General features: G+C 37.3%; 1 protein-coding gene across 3 annotated transcripts in view; it reads right to left on the bottom strand.

Moving 5' to 3' along the window:
- Zfpm2 (zinc finger protein, FOG family member 2) overlaps nucleotides 1-22,278 on the bottom strand; it is a 418,495-nt gene that overhangs the window by 207,646 nt on the left and 188,571 nt on the right. For all 3 annotated transcript variants that reach the window (XM_050162068.1, XM_050162088.1, XM_050162077.1), the window contains one exon: nucleotides 3,903-4,021. In XM_050162068.1, the coding sequence (XP_050018025.1) occupies nucleotides 3,903-4,021 (119 nt within the window). The remainder of the gene's footprint in view (nucleotides 1-3,902; nucleotides 4,022-22,278) is intronic.

The following is a 22,278-nucleotide window of genomic DNA, read 5'->3' as shown; positions in this document are numbered from 1 at the left end:
GAGTTAGGGGCCTCTGTGTTTTAGAGCTCACTGCGATCTAGATTTTAAAAGATGAGAAAGAAGGCAGAAAGAGCAACTGAAAGAATATGGCGACGATCAAGGGGTCTGTGCTGGAGGTACAATCTACAGCAGTGGCGCGGGACCAGGAAGAAAAGAACGGAGATCTGGAGGGAGGACTTGAAACGGAGAACACTGCACGCGGGGAACTGACTCCTGAGAGAATTAGGGCAAGCATTTGAGATGAAAGAGGAACCGGTGGAGTAATGTGATGAACTCCCCTGCAGATATGGGAAAGGGGGCGCAAAGCTATGGTGGGAAGAGTGTGTTTAAAGGAAGAAGGAACTCTCCCACCCCCTCATGACCACTGAGCTGGAGGAAGTTAGCGGGGAAAGGCTGGTAGAAAAGGCACTTAAAATAGTGGAAATTCGCTACGTTAGAGAAAGCGAGAAAGGCAAGGTTAGAGATTTTTGTTTAAATGTCATTTGTAAATTAGTAGCTAAAGCTTTACAAGTGGATAAGCTCCCCGAGGCATTGGAAACGGAGGGAGAAGAGAAGAAAGGCCAGAAGTGTTTGGGGGAAACACGCAGAGTTAAATGAAAATGAGCCAAGGTTCAGAGAGAAGCAGAAAGTATAGCAATACTGAGCTCTGATGAAAATGAATATTAAAAAGGAAGATATCATTCACAATGTCAACATCAGAAAGTATTGCTTTAGCAGAATTATCAGCTCTATCATGGACATGGCAAGGCTGGGAGGGCACCAGTGGGTATCAGGAGAAAGGCGCCGTTAAGTTCAGTCCATTGTGTTAGATTTTGACTTTTAAAAGCATTTATTGATTGTTTACTATATACCAATGGTAGAGGCCCAAATGGATTCAATAAATCTCCATCCTCTAGAGTCTCAAAATTTATTTGAATACTACTTTCAAACTTAGGTTTTTTTCTTCTGCATCTTATTTTACATTTATTTGTTACAAACCATAAAATAGATATTCACAAGCTCTCATGGACTTCCAGAACCTGGGATTGTTAATTTTATATGCTAACTCAGAGAATGTTTTTTAACCAGAATTAGCTTTTAAATTAATCAACCCTCAACAAAGTAAATAACATTCCACAGTATAGGTAGGCTTCATTCAACAAATTGAAAGTCTAAATTCAACAAGTAGATTGGTTTCTCTGGTCACAAGAAAACTACAGACTTGAACTCTTCTATTGTCCAACCCACAATAACAATTTTGGATTACAAAATCCCCTTCTTGCTTGATCCAAACGCTACAGTAAATCTCTATGTTCAGACACATCCTGTTGGTTCTGTTTCTCCAAAAAATCGTAATCACCTGACAACGAGTTAAATCTTGACTTGCAATGTCCCTAAACACCAAAGTCAACAGTCTTACACGTTTAGTCTGGGTTGGGTTTCTCTGAAACTTTTAATGTGCCGGATGCAATAGATCATTTGTACAGATGACAGACTAGTAACAGGGGCTAATATCTGTGGATAATTCATGTATGTGTCCTCATTTAGCCTCAGACTCCTTATAAACCAAGTATGATTATTCCTACATTATAGACAATATTTCTGAGATTACAACAGGGTTTTAATATCAAATAATTGCTCAGGAGCTAATTATTTAGCTACCAGAAGTGTCAGTCTTCTCCTCTGCAATACTTTATTAAAGAGATATCTACTGTTTTCTCACATGTAAAGTAACCTGGCCCAATGCACTCATTTACTTTGTTGCTGCTGCTATTGTCAAACCTTTCCAGTGTGAAGCATCTACCAAGATAAGAGGCTGATGGGAAGCAAACATCTACTTATACATTGAGTGCATTATACTATTCCAGGAATAACTTCTTGTCTAATCAGTTTTTTTTCATTTTTCTGTACAGAGGGGTATTGGAATATTCTATATACATACAAATGCCTGGTTTGAAAAGACTTCCCACAGAAGGTGGCATATTATTAATGTACTTCAAGATGGAGACTTGAAAGATATCAAAAGGATTTGACATCTGGCATGGTGACTCAATTAATTACCATGTTGGATTAATTAGTGTGCTGAATCTCCCGAGCCAACACCATGAGTCTGAGTAACATAACATCAGTTGGCAAACAAGTAATTTCAATGAGTGTTCTATCTCAAATTTGGATCAAAGATGGGCAAGAAAGGCTTAGTAAGCTATACGTTTTTGATAAGGAAATTTTGTCTTCATGTCATTAAAAAAACATATTGAAATATTGTCCAAAATCTAAAGATGCAATAAAATTGCACAAATATTTGACTAATTACAAATTGCTTCATAAGCAACATTTTGCCCATGGTGAAGCAAGCAAAACAAATCAACAAACTATTACTGCTTATTTTTTTAATAAATTTGGTATCTAGGTAAAAATCGTTATTATGTTAAGATATAAATATTCTACTGAAGAGGCATTGTGAGAAGTCTTAAAAGTTCTGAAATCAATAGCCAGAACTTTTGTCTTCTCATCTATGAAACCAAAAATTGAAATACAGTAGATTTACAGATTTGTTACAGGGGTAAATGAAATAATCAATTCCCAAATTTAAACATTCTAGTCTAGAAATAAGTAGGCATGCATTATACACTAGTACACACTATGCAGTGATCAGCATACTATTACATACTATATGTAATAGTACAGGTTACATTTAATGATGCAAAATCAGATCAAGTTCTAAAAGAGAAAATGCTTTCAAAGTAAAAATATTTTAAAAGTGTACTGTGGTAAAATATCTACAATTTATGATTAAGCATGTTACCTCTAATAGAGCACATAATTAAAGATTTAGACTCTAAAAGGAGTAAACTGAGGCAGTAAGGTATTCCTATAAAGAATTATTAGTCACAGCCAGTCTTGTCCCATAGAGAATTCATATGCTTCACATAGGAGCAATAATATCGAACACTTCAAACATATAGACTGCATAATTTAAAAATATTAAATATGGCATAAAATGGCTTTGGAATGGTAGAGGAATATTAAAACCATAAAGTGATGCCCTGGAAGGAGCAATGAGAAGTTAAACCTTCACAAATAGGTTTATTTTCCATCAATCACAATTTAACAGGTGGTAAAATGTCACAAAACTACCATGCTGTGGTACAGGATGTACACACACAGTGATATAGAAGCTGATAAAACAAAATGATGGATTTTAATGTAGATATTTTGATATAACAAACGGGAAAACGTCACTATTTTATAAATGAGCTACAGGGGTCATTTCAATGGGAGACGCTATCGACAGAACATGGAGAAATGACAAGAGTTGGAGGTGGTGTCTGATGGCAGTTTTAAATATGATCAATATCTTAATTCTCAGATGTCTGTTAAGCAGCACTGGAGAGCAAGTAGAAGCATGTAGGCAAAATGGGGGACGGGAAAGTCTCGTACCTTTCAGTGTCTTGAGAAATCAGGTACCCATACAACATCAAGCCTCAGAACTTTTATGTAAAGGTTAAACACAACTCGTAATGCTGATCACTCAGCCTTGCCCTTACAGTTACAGGCAGCACTAGGAAGGATAGCAAAGTTATTTATTTCTTATTTGTTGTGCACAGCTATAATGTATGGTGTTTAATTTGTGTCATCTGGAAATGAAAGGTGATTTCAAGTAGTTTTAAAATAAAATGAAGCCTGGCTCGGCAGATGAAGCAGGGAGCTGCTAAGTTACCTCACTAGCCAACCATTTAGTATGAATAAGCTGTTTCATTTATGATTATTTTTATATTAGAGACAAACCATTGGTAAAATATTTGGAACTCCATAAAATTGGCATAAAACACCCCAAACTTTTTAATTTTCAATTTAACAAGCAAACAAACAGAGATAAAACCTGATAAAAAATAGCCAAGCATCTTAGAAGGTCCACATACCAAGGAGTTATTATTCAGGTCCATCTTGCCAGCAAAGGGGCCCCAGGTTGTTCCCACTGGAAGTTGCTGCCGACTCTGAATTTTTCGTTCCCCATCTCTCTGAAAGGTTTCCAGCTCGCCTGCAGGGGTGAGAACAGGGGATGTTAGAACTCTCACACACCATACTAGCGGTAGCACCTGCTCTGCGTTTGCTCACTACATCCGATACTTTCAGGATTCATAGAGCGAAAATTAATTACACTTCCCTGAAAACCAACTGACCATTTAAAGAAAGAATATTTGTTTTTATAACTGTATTCAAATTCATTCCAGTTTTTTTCCCTGCAGTTTCCACACTCATTATCCACTGACATCATCCTTCAAAAGCAACATTTCCTTAAAAAGCATTGATTGAATGTTAAAATGGAAAGAAGACCTCGTAGAATAAGTGACAGGTAAAATTCTTGCATCTGCTCTTTTGAAGAAAAATTATCTAGAGGGCATCTAAAAACAGTTGACAATATTCTGGTATTCTAATAGTTTCAATAGATAAAATAGGTACAAATGCAATAAGGAATGGTGCTTCTTTTTCATAAGAACTGTTTTGGTAAATTTCCCCTTTTCATGCATATATGTTAGGACACTAAGTTCAAGTCTATGTTCTTTATATTTTGAAAACACTGAAGGGAACCAAGATATAAAGATATTACATGCGTTTCATGGATTAGGAATTGACTGAATACATGGCTAATAGATAAGTAACTATAAAAATAAATGAATAAAATCTAAACAAGGATCGTGGCTTGAACATGGCTTAAAATGAACAGGAATTCTCATTCCAGACGTAGAGGTTCAATCACTATTTTTACCCTCAAAGTACACTGTTTCATAAGCAGTTCAAATCTTTTAACATTTTAAAATATTATGTCATCAGTATCATTTCCCGCTTTCCTGTTAATATTTCCTTTTGGCCTGTTCAACAGCAGATTTAAGAACGAGGGAGAGAAGGATCCTTAAATAAAGAAACTTGTAGATGGAAAGCCATGTAGACTGAAAAACAGAATATTCAAGCTGGAACCCACTGCACTCTGAATATCTGTAGCAGGATCACGTTCCGGAGTAGCTTCCATCTTCAATTTTAAAAGGCAACCCCATCAAACCGAGCTCAGTCATATTTCTTCCCTGTTTCTTAATATTCATGCCTCCCTCTTTTAATTATTTAAATAGTAGGCATTATCTTTTGTGTTCCAATTGTTGCTTGTTTTTTTTTTAAATCAAATGTATAGAAACCTTTTCTATACTGAATTATCGCACAAGCCTAAAATGTTTCCATTATGAAAGACAAAGTTACCTGCGCCTCCAAAAGGATGTTCAGAATAATTTCACATTCTAACCTTAGGGGCTGAATTTACATAGCCCACTCTCCACTTACTCCCTCCCCTGTTCTAAAAGTGAAAGCAATAATTACGTTAAGATAGACACATACTCCTCAGTGTTTTTGGTTTGTTTGTTTTTTCCAGAGTAGAGCAGAAACCAATAATGCTAAGCTGCAAGGAAAGTGACTTCAAATATAGTTTCAGAAAAAGAATGATTTGATGGTAAATAACACCAGGGCTTACACCCTAAACTCTGAAGCTTATTAAGAATATGGAAGTAGGCTGGAGAAATGGCTCAGGAGTTAAGATCATTGACTATTCTTCCTGAGAACTCAGGTTCAATTTCTAACACCCACAAGACAGCTTACAACTGTCTCTAACTCTAAAATTTGACATCACACAGCTACACATGCAGGCAAAACACCAATGGACATAAAATAAAAATAAATTTTATGTATGCATTTAAAAAAATTGGACATGGGGGCACATGACTTTAACCCTAGCACTGTGGAAGCAGAGACAGGTGGATCTCTGTGAGTTCGAGTCCAGCCTGCTCTACAAAGCGAGTTCCAGGACAGGTTCCAAAGCTACAGAGAAACCCTGTCACGAAAAACAAAAAACAAAACAAAACAACAACAACAAAGTAAGTATAATTATGTTTTTCAGGAGTAGAATAACAAACTCATTTTCAAGCTTTTCCTCAGCTTTGATTAATATACTTGAATCAGCAGCTTTTCGTGGAAAATCTGTCAAAGACAGAACAAAGGCAGCAACCTATTTTCAAGGCGAGAACTTTACCTATTGAGTCACAGCCCCCAGTTCCACAAGCAATCTATTTTAATGTTAAAAAAATCAGTGTGAAAAATGTCTTTCAATTTACACGTATCCACTTATTTATTCTTCGGAGATAACTTTTAAATTTACAAAGAAAATACTTAATTTCTCTCAGACAGAATTCTGAAAAACTTCATGCGCTTACATTTTAAACAATGCCCTCATCTAAATAATTAATTAAGATTTTTGTTTGTACATATGGATTAGTGCTAAATAAATTTGCTTCTGTTTATACATTTATAAAAAGCCATGACATTTTTTAACGTGACACCAGAGGAATCATGAAAATCTTTGAAAACCCCTTTAAAAAGTAATTCATCCTGTCTTTCTGCCTTTGACATATTTCATTTGTAAAGGGTTCAGCCGCAGTCAAATAGTGACTCTTATCTACACCTGTGGATTAACAATACAGACTGTCTTTTAATGGAATAAGAACTAGAAACTTAGGCTAGATCATAAAGTAATATCCAAATACCTCCTAAGTTGTCAGATGTCACTGAATACATATTAAAATTTTAAGCAGACCAATACATTGTGAGTTCTTCAACGCAACTATTACAAACCACCCAGTAACTATTCAAGCTCTCAACTCAATCTTTTCCCTGCCATTAGACAACACCATTGTGACTGGCGTTAGACAAGGCCAGTCTCCTTTTTTATTTACTAAGATGCTGTTTTGAAGCTTAGGGGAACTCTTTTCTGTTGCCAAAGTAGTTTAAAAATAAACCATTTATTTGCAACTGTGTTTATAAAAAGTCACAGAGAAGCACAAGATCTTAGAACGTATTTGGTACCAAGAAACAACAAAAATAAAATGTTGATCTTTGGAAATTATATTAACCTTGCAAGTTACTTCAGAGATGGTATTATTTTAAACAGTAACAGGCATTAGGTAAACTAATGCACTAAAACGAAGAATTTTTTTAAATCCCAAAACAGTCCAATAACAACCATCAAAAAGTCCCTCTAGAAGTAAGAATTAGCACTCACTGATTAGTAAGCTGTTTTCCAACTCTGATGGCCTGTGTTAACAGTTTTGTTTACGGAAAGAACATGGGGCTCCTGAGTGATAGATCCCAGTCCTAGAACCAGGTTGCCCTAAAATGGATGGTTCACTGGAGATGTAAAAGCAAAACTCCAATTCATGCCTGATCTGGGTCTCCCAGCTTTATGCCGCCATTCATCAACTCATTCATTCATGTATTACAGAGATGCTGACTTGACATCTGCTAAGCTCTAGACAACAAGGAAGGCTCAAACATAAAGCAGCAAACAGCACAAGCCTGGGCCTGGAGTGTAGTGAGGTGATGGAGTCCATACGCCGTGGATAGACAAAACGATAGAACCGAGTTGCTATTTATATTTTAGGAATTGGAAGAAAATTCCAAGGATGAAATTCAGGCTTAAATTTGCAAGCATGGCCCTTGAACCATGTGCTTTTGGAGAAGCCGAGGCATTGGGTAATGATTTGAGGAAGAAGGATCAAACAAATTTTGAAAATAACGATGGCTGATAAGGTGAATTCCACAAGTCTCTGGATCAAAGGGAATATTGTGGAATGGAAGACATAAGAAGGATCCATACTGAATAGTGAACGAATAATGGGAATGTCATGCCGGCCAGGGAAAGACACTTAACACTTCAAATTTCAGTTGTGGTAAATAAAACAGGAATTACAATAACACATGAATGCTATACAAAGCACATAACAGATATTTAGTACTTCACCAGATCTTTGCATCAAAGCCTCCCAACGTCCACCAGGGTCTGTGGTCACAGCTCTGTCTCCTCTCTCCAAATCACTTCATATTTTCACGTACCTTTCTCTCCCTATCTACCAGATTTGCCTTTCTTATCAACTCTGACTAAGTGACTGACCAGCTTCCATTGCAGGCTCCATCCCTGCCAGGATAAGCTTATTAAAATTCCACAATCACTAAGTCAGCCCTTTGTACAAGATCTTGCAGTCACTCCCCTTTGACCTCTCAAAGGGGGCATCTGTGCTGAGACCTCAGTCTCTCCAGGAGACTGTCCGAGGCATCTGCCAAGTAATGGGTTCTGCTCCCCTGATGCCTTTGTTCCTTCGTTCTTCCTCATCTCCTCTTTAGTACCTATCCTGTTCTAGGAACTACTCCTGCTACCCAGGAAGCACCCACCGCACGTTTGTCTTCACAGATCCTATTAATAAAGTTGCATGATCAAGCACAAACATATTTTCCTTCCTGAAGTTTTTTTGAACTCGAGAACAAACTGATCATCCCCTCTTATTCCTACTGAGTTCAGAGTCCATTTAATTAGTGGTGGTTTCTCTTTGTAATTTCTTTCACTTCAATAAAAATATCAACAACTAGATAAACAATGTTTTAAAATGACTGTCTCTGGGTAGATAATGATTTTGGTGTGTGGTCCTTACAAAATAGAAATTGAACAAAATTAATGATGTACAGATTTTCATAATATGTTAGGTGTCAATTTCAGGACATTAATGTTGATTTTAACATTGGAAGACAATCGTCTTGGGGTGTCTTTTCTTTCTATGACAACCTTCACACATTTCCTTTGAGCAGCTTCTCCTTGCTACTTCATCTGTGAAAGATAGAACCGGAAGGAAAATAAAGCCTTTACTTCTCTGCCCAGTTCACATTTTTTGCAACTATTCTTCTAAATGAAGCCTTATTTCCAACATTCTGAGTAGGTTCACAGAGAAAAGCTGAGACACTTAGGACAGGCTAATCAATTTTGGGAAAAGATAATATTGTTAGTGCTGTGGGCTGTGGCTCTTATCTTCTTGATAATGCATACTTTTAAAAGTCTGTGATTCCTCAAAGACATATGATAGCTCCACTTAAAAAAAAGAAGCTTAGTCAAACCACTACTAGACACCCCACAGCTTTAAAAATATCAACCCAGTTTTAGGCCTAAATAAACTAAATTGACTGATGGGGGGGTGGATTTAAGTCACCAGAAATTTCCTCCACTCTTTTTCTGTGAAGGGGTTTTCAATATGTTTTTTTCTGCTAAAACGGATCCCTTTATATGCCTCTTTAGAAACAAAAGTCTATAAAAATAGTAGGGCACGAATAGAGAAAGCTGTGGGCCTTTTCACATCGCTGTCCACAATCAGCTGAATTCAGCGCCAACTCAATCCGGCACTAAGTTGGTAACATAAGCATATATGGCATTTTACTTAACATCTCTTAACTGTGGGCTCCGCTTTCATAAAGGATGAGGGTTCAAGCAAATGAGATGACAGAAGATCCCATTTCATTTGCTAAAAATAAGCTCTGGATTGGTTTCAACTTAGTTTTAAATATATAACCAAATTTCAAAGCAGACCACATGAATTGGTTTGAAATGTTTATCAGGCCTCACTAGAGCAGAAGGCTATAGCTTCAGAACCCATATTTATATTTTCTTCATGGTTGGAAAACATTATACATCATGGTATCAAACATGGACAGCCCCGAAGTCATGCTGAGTTCAAAAAGCGCTCAAAAATCTCGGAGACATTTTCAAAGTCAGCCAAGGTGGCCAAAGTATGGCCAATGCTCTTTGCTATTTTATGGGTTAACCATTTGACAGCTGCCTGCCAAACACATGACAGGGTTAGAACATTTTCACTGTCGACTGTCTGCGCAGGCAAACCACAGTCTTGACACTACCCCGGTTTCTGAGAGCAGTAATAACCACTTGTCCCGTCCCCTCCTAGGACAAACAACTTCATTTCTTTTATGCAGTATTGATGCACCCCCGAGCATTGTTTGACTCAATAAATGATAGCTTTTGGGTGATGGCAACAAATTGCCATATAAGGATAGCTTTTCTAATTTTCTGTCTCGGTTTTTGAGTCATACCGTCACAACGTCCACTAAACTACAGTTTTGAACATAAAGTTGAAATACGACATTCCCTATTCAAGTGCTCCAGTCAAACCCTGATAAATCAGGCTGGCCAAGCAGTGATCTTATCCCTTCTGACTCTTTAATAAATCGGACCTTGTAAGTTCCTACTGTTGGAAGTTGTCACTAAATGAAATTGTGACCTTATCCGGCACATGAACTTATCCCGCTGACAACTACATTTATTGTGTGGATAAGAAAGGGAGAAACAAAGAAAAGAGGAATAAAGAAAAAAATGAGATATTTGATAATTCTGATCTTAGCCATATGTAACTCTAACAGATGGGATCTTTTTGATGTTCTATTAATGATTTGCCAAAGATGAGTCTACTTCGAGAAAAATGCTCGCCCTAGGTAAGTGCCCGGGCGCTGCAGATGGTATGAAAAGCGCATGGGGAGGTACGAGGTGGCAGAAGCGAATCAGTAGCTATTAGTCGATCACAAAGAGCTCTGAATTAACTTGTAATTACACCGGGAAGATAACACAATGGTGCCAGTGAAAGAGAAGCATCCCTTTTTACAGGCTGCATTTGCTACCTGAAAACTCTGTAAAGACGCTGGCATTTTCTAAAGCCTACGGCAACTCAAAGGGCCGTGCTTCTCAAGAATACAAAGCATTTCCTTGGGCTAAAGCTTCTAGAAAGTCATAGGAAGTTATCAACATGTACTGCATTGTTTAGGGAGTGAATTCACCCATGTATGCCGTGACATGTTGTACCCGTTACAGACTTGGGTAATTTTCACCTTATTAGTGTGGATGGCATTGAGAATTAATTCTAAAGCAAGGTTTCCATGGGAAGGTCCGGTGAAACCTACCACTTGTAATTATCATTTTTCCTGAAAAGGGGAAGAGATAAAATATGGGTACAGGAAATATTGTTGTTGGTAATGATCTAAGCCAGTGGTTCTCAACCTTCCCTTTAATACAGTTCCGAATGTGGTGACCTCCAACCATAAAATCATTTTTGTTGATACTTCGTAACAAATTCTGCTGCTGGTTTGAATCATAGCGTGCATATCCAATGACCCCTGTGAAAGGGTCTGTTGATCCCAAAGGGTCGTGCCCCACAGCTTGATAACCACTGATCTAGATTAACAACCGTAGGTGTTTTTACAAACACCACGATATGAAATCACTAGAGAGAGTTCATCTACTTGTCTGTGCCGAGAGTTAGGTGGGGGGGAATGGATTGTCCTATCTTGCTCTTCCTTCTATGATCTGTGCACATGAACAAAGGAATGAGCTAAAATAGCTGTGGCAGGTGTCTGAAGCATGTGCTTGGCATGCCTCGCCCTGGAAAAACTTTGGAACAGTGAGTGGAAGCAGGAGCTGCTCTCTTTCCAGACTTCTCAGTTGTTGGAAGTAGGAAGGTAATCAACAATCCTTCGCTAGGAAATCTGGCGCGGTGGGCTTCCCCGCTGCCAGGAACCTGCCCTGACCTCCCAGACAACATTCCCTGTCAGAGGCCGACCTAATACCACTTCCTGATCCCCATCTTGAGAAGCAGAAGGAGGTTATGTTTGGGAGCCCTGTGCTTAAAAAGAATCAGGATGGGAGTATAGAAACCTGGCTGGTAGACACAGGAAGCAGTGGGGAGCAACACTCTCAGAGAAGCTGCAAGGGGACACAGAGGTCAGGATTGCAGGGGCTGCTAACAGAGTCTGATTTCTCCCAGAAGAGAAACTCCAAAGGAAATCTTGCAGAAACATCAGCCTTAGGTCCTGTCTGAGGCAAAGTGAAGAAGGAAGACTATTAAGGCAATGTTTAAGAGTCAGCCAATCTGACTGACGGGTTATGACTGTGCACTTCAGTCAACCTTGTTTCTTTGTTTAGTTAGCACGCAGTCTGTGTGACAACTCTTGCTTTCCCCAGGCTGCTGTCGCAGCCTGTAAGAAGTCGCTTCGCTTGCATTAGGACTTACCACAAGTGGCACGTGTTTTTTTTTTTTTTCGGTAATGACCAAAACTACCTATTGGTTGCTTTACTAGATATTATTTCTCTTGTAGCCTGTAGTAAGTCCAAACAGAGTAGCTCTTCAGCATAGTAACATGTTTTGGATGGAGATAAAAGACTTACACTGACAAGATTGGACAAATAAATATCCTTAGGCATCAATTGCAACAGGGTGAGCTCTGTCTGGAAGAAAACGTCTGGATGAGTTTCGATTTGGGAGCGGGAGTGTGCAGACCTGCAACATGAGAGGACCAGAGGGAAGCAGAGTGATTTGACCGACGAGTAACAGCATGAGGGATCTACCTGAAGTTTTAGTCTGGCTGAGGCAGGTGACTCTCAAAATTTTTAGCCATGCTGCTAGCAATTCCCCCAGAAATGACCATCAGATGTGAAACGTTCGCAGCTGTTTAAAGCTATGAAATTCACTGTCCTTGCCTCCTCTAACTTGTAAGTATGCCATGCTTTCTCTAACACACTGCACGTCTCCAATTATCAAGTACAGATATGCTCAGTATATATGTCAGGTCCTCCTCTCTTTTCTAAAATTTGTTATTGTGGTATTGACCTGACCCAAGGTCTCATGTGTGCTAGGCAAGTTCTCTAGCACTGAGCTGTGCACTCAACTCTAAATCTCACTCCTTCGTCTGTCCTTTTCTTTTTCTCCTATGCTCTTGGTGCTCTACCTCTCCAGTATTAAGAACACACACACACGCACACACACACACAAGGGAGTAAGAATGAAGGAAGGAAGGCAAGAAAGCAAGCAGACAGGCTGATACTGCTCATGAACATAGCTTTGATAAATTCAACATCTGTTGCTTAGGTTGGGTCCTTTTCTGCACATAGAAGAAGCTGTTGCTGAATCCGTCATTTCTGAAGAGTGATCCAAAGCATAATATACACAGCTTCCCATGATCTAAGTCCGCATATATTAACTTTTACATGCAGAATTAATTCCAGGACTATTTTACTCACACACACACACACAAAAAAAACATTTAAATAACTTTTAGTTCAATAAACATTTACTCATCCAAAATTACATCTTTTTTGTTTTTTTAAATTTTTATTTTTACTTAAAAATTTCCACCTCCTCCCCTCCTTCCAGTTCCCTTCCCCTCCCCCACTACCTCCCCCTCCCTCTCCAGTTCAAAGAGCAGTCAAATTTCCATCTTAACCACTTTAAATACCAGATATAGCTTTGGATATTAGATGTAGAAACAAGAACTTCTATCAAACATTTCCATATGTTGTTTACTCTAATGGTGGTGAAATATTTGTTGCCTGCTGTAATAAGTTTAGGGTGAAGATATAATTTCTCCAGGAATGGGATCTCAGAGGGAAGAGTGGCAAGCAACCGGATCAGGCTTTTCTTTTAAAAATCAGAAATGACCACTTTAAAACAAAATACAGTGTTGACACAGGCGTGGAAGGGCATTTGTTATGTTATCCATAAAGTTATTGAAAGGCAGAGGTTCACAGATTATGAAAACCTTACTTTAAGATAAAATGATTGCCTAATGAGACGGAACAAATGGCTGGCAATTATTAAAACAGTTTTTTTTCTTTTTTATTTAAATAACAATTTTTTTCTTTATTTTACATACTGATCAGTTTACCCTTCCTCTGCTCCTCTGTCCCCTCTCCTTTCCCATCTATCTGCTCCCCCTCCATCTCCATTCAGAAAGGAGAAGGCCTCTTATGGGCATACACAAAGCCTGGCACATCAAGCTGAGCTCCTCCCCTAGTGTCCAGACAGGGCTGAGTAATCCAGCACAGGGAATGGGTCACTAAGTATCAGGAAGAGATCCTGCTCACCGAAGCCTTACTAGTTAAGATTGGAAGAGTGACTATAAGTGTCTGGTGCTCTGTAAAGATATTATTCTTAAACAAAATAGTGTTTTCGAAATGTGATAAAATTATTTCATAAGCTTCTTTCAAATACTGCACTTGATATAAATATCCCTGGTATTTGAAATTTTATTTTGCTACTTTTTAGTAATTTCATATGACATGATGTAATAATTCTGGAAATGCTCTACCATGTGGTAAGATCAATTAAACACACATATGTAAGTTTATCTATTGAGGCCTCTCAGCTAATAGTGTTTCATAAAGAGAAGACTGTACAAGCACTTTTTCTCTAGGACTGATGAGCTCACTCAGAAATAACAATGCAATGCTTGATGTTAAAATCCAATACCTAGAAGTGCTCACTATTATTTGTGCTATACAGGCAATGCAGGAAGTCAGCTTTACTTCTTTAAGAAATTCTCCACAGTACTACACTATTACAAAAGATATGATGATGACTATATATCACAATACTCAAATAGTTAAACAAGTAATTCATGTAAAGATACCTTTAAACAATCATTATGTAAATGGATAAATGTTGCCTGTCCATATCAAGACCGTCAGTAAGTCTCAGAAGCTAGGAAATATATTAGATTAATACATATTTGTTAAATATGAGGAATTTTGATTTATAAAGGAAAAATGAGTATAAATGTAAAGATAGCTCATCATAAGCTTCTGAAGCAGAAAATGGCATCCTGCAAATCTAGTCTGGTTACCTTGTTCATAATACATATCAGTCATCTGGAAGAACTAAGGAATAATAACTACAGTGATATAGAAATCACTGTATGTATTTCTTAAAGTCAAAATGTTTTAAAAAACTTGCATTATGAAAATACTTTGTCTGAAACACATTGTATTCCATCTTTAATAAGAATTAATATGTGAATCTCAACTCTATTTTCTGATTAAGAAAATGATGATAGTGTGATGACCATGATGTCACATATAATATATAAAGACAAGCATAAGATAGCCAAAAGGATATATGTAATATTTAATAAATTCCTTTATCGATCTGTGAGGAGCAGAGGAAGCCTTGATAGAACGTATGAGGAGCAGATGAAGTCCTGAGCATATGTGTATTAGTGACAAGGATCCCAGTGCCTCAAACATTTGGGAATTCCAGGTCAGACTTGGGAAACAGGAAAAGCCTTCCTGTGGTCCATGTACAAAGGTTTGTAGAGCATAGAGAAAGCAGAGGAAGCAGTTTCCTGTTCCCAGATGTCTAGCTGGAGACGGATTCCCTGAAACGATCTCCTACTGAGCCAAGCCAACCTGTCCTCCTGTGCATAATAAAAGTGTTGAGTTTCCAGGTGGTTGTGTGAAGGGTATAGGCCCACCAAAATATCCATGGCTCACCTGACCCCAAGTTTTATCTTTGTATGTCTGGAAATCTGTCCTTCCTTCGAATCTGTCCTTTCTTCATTCTTTCATTGCCTAGTCAGGTTTCCATGAGCCGTGTAGGATTCATCAGATCCCATAAATCATTAAAAGAGTAGAATGAAAAATACATATACACCCGGGCTTTAATAGAGTGGGTAGGGTGAAGGGAACCTTTGTTCACCATTGTGAGAAACAGCTTAGACTGCCTTCTCTGTATCTATGATGTGTAGTTACTTTACTATGTTTGTTTACGTGGGGGAAAACCCTCACACCAGACTCATGTATTTGAAAACTTGATTCTAGTTTATTGTACTGTTTGGGGGAGGTTTTGGAACCTTTACAAGGTGAAATCTTACTGAAACAACATCAGTACCACTAAAAGTAATTCACAGAATGGAGGTCCAACTAATTAGGTTTCAGAGGGAAACAAGACCTGTATTAGCTACGGGGCTAGAGGTACTAGCTGGAATATTTGGTTTATCAGTCTGGCTTCATTCTGCCCATATGCTGAGAATTTCTCTGAGATTAAATTAAAAAGCAATGTATTCATTTATTTGGTATAACAGATTTCAAGATAGCATAACAGTGAGGAGTGTATAGAATGGTCATTATTGATTATACTTATGCAGATCTCCGATGAAAATGAGGAACAAGTAAGGCACATAAAATAAAAAAAAAATAAGTACAATCTGGAGGGGGAAAAGCACTAGGAAGCTTAATGTTACAACAAAACCGTGTGCTTTAATTGTTAAGATTAGAACCTTTAAAGAGAATCATCTTGCTTTATATTTGAAAGGTAGGAAATTTGTGAAATAGAAGAGACTAATTTCTCCTATCAAGTAATTGCTTGAGACCACAAAAACTGCAAGGATCTGTCCCAAACAGGAAACCAATTTGGGTGGTGTCATCTATCCACATGGCTTTTTGTTTTCCAGTCATGAAAGCTGTAAGATGAAGATACTGTGAAATCATCCTCTGAGGTTTGAGAAAGATGCCAAGGCCAGGTAACCTGTGTCAGGATCAGGGTCTGCATGGAGATTCCAGAAGTTTACTAAGTGAAGGTGTAGAGGTAAAGTCTGCATTGCTGTTGATACTCCAAGGAACTGAAGATGTCGAACTAAGAGTCATCTACCAAAGGGAACTGCACAAAAGGGAGTAGATCCAGTTCAAGAAAGAAATGAAAGCTGTGCACTCAGGAGGTAGAGGTAGGTGGATTTCTGTGAGTTCGAGGCCATCCTGGGCTACAAAGCAAGTTCCAGTACAGCCAGGGCTACATAAAGAAACCATGTCTTCAGAAAACCAAAAAAACAACCCCCCAATAAAAAAGAAAGGAGAGAGAGAGAGAAAAGAAAGAAAGAAAGAAAGAAAGAAGGAAGGAAGGAAGGAAGGAAGGAAGGAAGGAAGGAAGGAAGGAAAAGAAAAGAAAGAAAGAACGAAAAGAAGTGAACATTACATAGGCAGCAAAGCTTAAATTAAGGAGCCACACAAGCTGTTTCAAAATGACAGATACTATACATGGAGGGACAGGATTTTGTATTTCCTTGGTGGACTGTGGTCTTGTTTGGGCTCAATATTCCTCACTGTCTCCTTTGGGATGGGTTATTTGTATACTGGAAGTGTGTGACTTTTTGGTTTATCTTTATGATTCACAGAGACCACCGCTACAAAACTGCCTTAAGCCTCAGAAGGGATCTTGACTTTGGAATAGCTTTGAGACTGTTACAGACGATGAGCCTTTTAAGGTTGAACCAACTTCATTTTACATTATGAGGTGCCACAAAACACGCAGTTTCCTTTAAATGAGAAATCACCCAATAGGCTGATGCATTTGAACACTTGGTTTCCAGTTGGAGATTATGGAACCTTTTGGAGGTGTGTCTCTGTGGGAAGAAGTACACCATTTCACTAGATGCAGGTTTTTAGGATTCACAGCCTTACCCCACGTCCTACTCTTTCTCTGCTTCCTGTGAGTAGATAATATGTGATCAGTCAGCTTGTGATGCTCCTGCCCTGCTGTGCCTTCTCAGACACTGTGAACCCTAGCCTCTAGACCCATAAGCCTGAGGAAGCTTTTTCACCCTTAAGTAACTTTTGGTGTATTGTCTGAACGACAGAGAAGTGACTCACACATTCACCATGGACAGGCATTTAGTTTACCAGTTGTTTCTGAGCAGTCAGCATAAGAACATATAAGCAAAGAACTTGCTGTGCTACTGGACATACGGAAGATACTCAGCAGAGTTTACAAATTTTATCTTGACTCCTTGCAAGTCATTACAAGGAAATAAAAAGAAGCATATGCATGCCATTTCTTCTCATTTAATCTTTACAATTGATAACAGTAACTGGGCAAACTAGTACTCAAACCATTTTTACCCCACAGGGATAAAGGAACATAACAAATAATCCTGAAATCAAAAGGAAGCAGGAATAGGTCCTGGGGCTGACTCTACCACATAGGTAATGCAGAGATTCAGTTCACAGTAACCCTCTGCTGATATTTCTTCCTTGCCTCATAGCTGAGCCAAGCAAAGGTAGGTAACTGTGAAGGTCAACATCAAAGATGGGTCACCCACTCTGTTTCTAGATAATCAGGATTAACTGCTCCACTGACCTTATCCTGACATTCTAGAGTTCCAGGGGGGAGAAAATGAGGAATATGTGTACACATTAGTAAAAGGTTAGATTAAAGGTGCACATTACTATTTAAAACAATAGGAAATACTCAGCCTAGCTGGCTATTATTTCATCATTTCTCCCCAAGTGTTCTCAACAATAAAGTAAAAAATATAACTTAAAGCCTTAGGTAAGTACACGTAATAGATAAGATGTTACGTTTGAGCCCTTGATCACTAAGGCCTTACTGTCACGGTAGACTCACGAGACTGTGTGTGAAATAAACTAGGATCCATGGCAAACCACTCAGATGACAGTAAAGGAATCTTGCTATCACAATAAATATCTCTCAGTTGTTGACACTAATCATCTTACTTTTCCATTATTTAATGTAATGGACATTGACCTTTTCTAACTTATTTATCTAAGGTAATGCATGTATCACCCTTTTCTATACCAATAGAACTCAGATTCAAATTAACACAACTAAATATGATATGAGGTAGAAGAATTGATCAAGATTCAAATATAGGAGCAGTCATCTATTTACCTAAGTCATGACAATGAGGATGGAAGCAAAGTCATAACTGTTGATTTGCTGAATGGCATTTATTAACAATATAAAGGATAACTACACTGTAAAGTCAAAGAAACACCAACTACTTAATCTTCATATATTCAGTAATCAAAATATAAAATAAATATTTGTACCATTTATTTAAAAAAATAATGAGTGTATGATCCTTTACCCAAGTATATATATATATATATATATCAAGATTAAAGTTTATTCCTTAGCCAGAATTCTGTAGAGGAGACATATTCTTAACATCGTACTGATATCTTTGTTCGGTTTAAAAATCTAAGCTAACCTGAGCAATACATCAGTGCAGGAAGAGCAGCGTCTTTCTAAAGTACAATGCAGCTCATATATAAGTGAGCAGAACAAGGTTGAGAATGATTATATTTGTTCTCACTTTTGCTAACCCATAAGAGTTCAAGAAAGACTGTGTTTCCCTAGCTCAGCTTCATATAACAATCATGTGGCATTCAGATCTGACTCAACTCACTTATCGATACACTTAATATAAACAATTATAAAACAAATATACAACAATTATCACTTCTGCATCGGAACGTACAATGATGTGTTTGAGAGATCATTTTCCTTAAGCAAATTTTCTCAAATGATGAAAATTGAAACAATGCTCTAATCCATATTTTTGCCTATTATGAAGCTACAGTTACCATGTGGAGCCTTATACCCCCTTTGCTTCAGAACCTGGGTTTAGCTTATATATATATATAAAATTATAATTATATAACATAACCTATATATAGCTTTAACTCTGTTACATGAAATATAATAAAACTGGTAAAATCAGAGCTGAAGATTGAAACAGGAGCTAGAAGCAAAATAATCTTATAATAAGCCATATTGGAAATGAGACTACTTAATAGAATAAATTCTAAAGCACTTAAGAGAAATTAATTTGCATACACACAATGCAATTACAAGGGAAGAAGAGACCAACATCATTAGAGCAGGTTGAAAGAAGACTCCAATTATAAATCACAGCAATCCCCACTTGACCTCCCTTAGAGTATTGTTTGCCATAAATGTGATCTACTGTTTCGATTGAAATTGGTAAAGTTTTGTCTAGCACTCAATCAACCACTCACCATGTCCCAAATAGCTCAATCCCTGTGATTTTCCTGGCTCCACTTTTTAGGAAATTTAGTTTAGAACAACTTATTTTAATCAGTTGGTTTTTTTTTTTCTATTTGGGGGAACCTCAAGAATCTAGGTTTTATAACTTGCTTTAAAAAAAAGTAGTGGAAATAGACCCAGAAAAAGGAGATTGAAAAGGAAAATCCTACAAAACACTTTTCAATAGCCATTGTCTTAAGATTTTTCACATTCCACATGCTCCATTACACAAGATTCCACTGGAGAACATCCGTGTTGCAGCATGTATGTGCATGCAGGGCTGTGTGCTCTGGACAGCCATCAGTGTTGAAGACTTTTTATCTGTTTGCAGTTATATACACCATGAAGAAAGAGCTAATGTACAACCATTGTTCTTCTAAGGACTAATACTCAATCTGGACAAAAATATGGATTCAATTCTTAAATTTATATATGCAGAGGAAGATGAGGAAGAAGGAAAGGGAGAAGAGGAGGTGGGGAGGGAAAACAAAGGAAACAGGCTGGAGAAAGGAATGATGACATTTGGCTAAATATGTGGAGAGAATTTAGTTATAAAGCATAAGGTACCGATGAGACACTGGCGATGAGTCTCATGACCTAGTTCCATCCCTGGTTCCCACACTGTGGAGAGAACTTACTTCTGCAATTTATCCTCTGACCTCCACACACATGTCATAGGTTAGTTCACAAGCAACCTGAACACTTAATAAATAACTAAAAATGTGATTTAAAATTATGCATAGCACAAGGTGAACACATGTAATAAACTAAGAAGGCCATTCAAAACTTGAAACATGATCATCTAAAGCATCTTTGTGGTCTTCTAGAGATTTTATTTCTCCTGAATGCCAGAATACAGGGATGACATTTTTATAAAAAAGAAATGGTAATGAACTGCTATCGTGTTTCATGAAGTCAGGATTCTATTATGGTTCATGGGAGGGTAGAGCGGAAGAACCCAGACATTTTATTTCTCTTCTCTAGAAGGAAATGGAGCCGAGTTCTTCCGAAATTTTCAGTTTCAAGAGTCGTCTCTTAACTTCTAGAGTAGTACCTTAAACATTTTATTGATCCAGTTATGATGTCACATGCCCGAAGTCCCAGCAATCAGGAAGTGAAGCCAGGAGGATCAGAAGATCAAGAGCAGGCTCTTTAACTACACATAGTATGTAGCTTGAGGCTTGATTCGAATGAAATTGCCCTTTGTAGATTTACTCATTTCAATGGATATATAGCAAGTATATATATTAGACACTAAAAATAACTGAACAAAACATCTAGCTTCCTAGTTATCTTACTAGCTCTAAAAAGTTGTATACACACAACACATACACACATGTATTATTTAAATAGAAAAAATCAGAATGAAATAACTGGGTCATTTTATGTCAATACCCTAGTTGGGAATATTATTATATAGTTTTACAAAGTGACAGTGATGGAGGAATTTGAGCAAAATATATGAGGACTCTTTCTGGGTTTTATTTACAAGTGTATGTGAATTGGCAATTATTTTAATTAATATTTTAGTTGAGAATATGAAGTCATCAGGTCTGGGCATGCAATTCCCAAATGGTAGAGTGCTTGCCCAGAGTGTGGGAGGTCTGTGGATTACCTACCAAGCCCCACATAAAATCTACACCACATAAAAGCAAGGGTGGTAATGCATGGCTGTGGATTTGGATGCTGAAGGAACAAAAGTCTGAAGTTATTCTCAGTTACACCAAAAGTTGGAGCCAAAATAAATACATAAGGCCTTTTCTCAAAAATTAAAAAGTGTATTAATTAATAAGCCTGAAATATCTCATATGGTGGCAATTTATAATTACAAAACATAGTCAGTTTTGTAATTTATTACTATTATTTATATAATTATAAAACATAGCCAGAATTTAGCCATCACACTGTAGATAATATAATCAATAACCAATGAAAATATAAAGTCTATCTCTTCAAGTGTTATGGAAATGTGAGGAAAGAAATTACCTTGGCTCCCCAAGTGTGTAAGTCACTAATTAAAGACTTTTAAATGAACAGATTTCTTTTAATTTTTATTTGTAGAATTTCAACTCTAGTATTTTGCTCACGACCAACAAATACAAATTAATTAGGGCAGCTGACAGACAATAATCACTTTGTAAAGAAGAATAACTTGCTACATGAATACTAAATAGCAAGGAAGTCCTCCTTTGGAGTGTGTATTAATTTCTTATGAATATAAAAAGAACAATTTATCTTGATTTTTCACATTTTGCTAATTTTCATTATACATAGACTTATCAATTGACACTCATTATTAGTCTTAAGCTTAGTTTATATTTTGAAAAAATAATTGCCTATGTTTAAAAATAGCAGTTTATAAAAATGGAAGGTAATCTGAAAATGCCGTTTGCTATCCATTTCTCATCTGAATGTACTTGTCATAAAATAGGCTAGATCCCATCGTAGATATTACAATATTGTGAAATACAAGAACCACACCTCTGAAGTCGATTTAATCTGCTATACTGTTTTAAATGGAAATGTCCTCCAGTGCAGATATTGCTCCCTGGAGAAAGATGCTAAAATCTCCACTTAATTGCTTGGTGTGGGTAGGGTCTAGGTGTGCACATACAAGTGACTTAAATTTAATTGCTTATTTTCAGTTTCCTTAGAAAGCACTGCCTTTAAGCAAGATGTAAATGTATTTATATGGGTATGCTCATCTAAAACTGTTCAAAAAAAGAGATGTTTCTTCCAGTTCAAAGATTCCTTTTTGATC

The sequence above is a fragment of the Alexandromys fortis genome, unplaced genomic scaffold (assembly GCF_014885135.2).
Source record: "Alexandromys fortis isolate MF-2015 unplaced genomic scaffold, M_Fortis_MF-2015_v1.1 scaffold_17, whole genome shotgun sequence".
NCBI lineage: Eukaryota > Metazoa > Chordata > Mammalia > Rodentia > Cricetidae > Alexandromys > Alexandromys fortis.
Note: the sequence above shows the minus strand (reverse complement) of the source record. Positions and strands in the feature narration are given on the sequence as shown.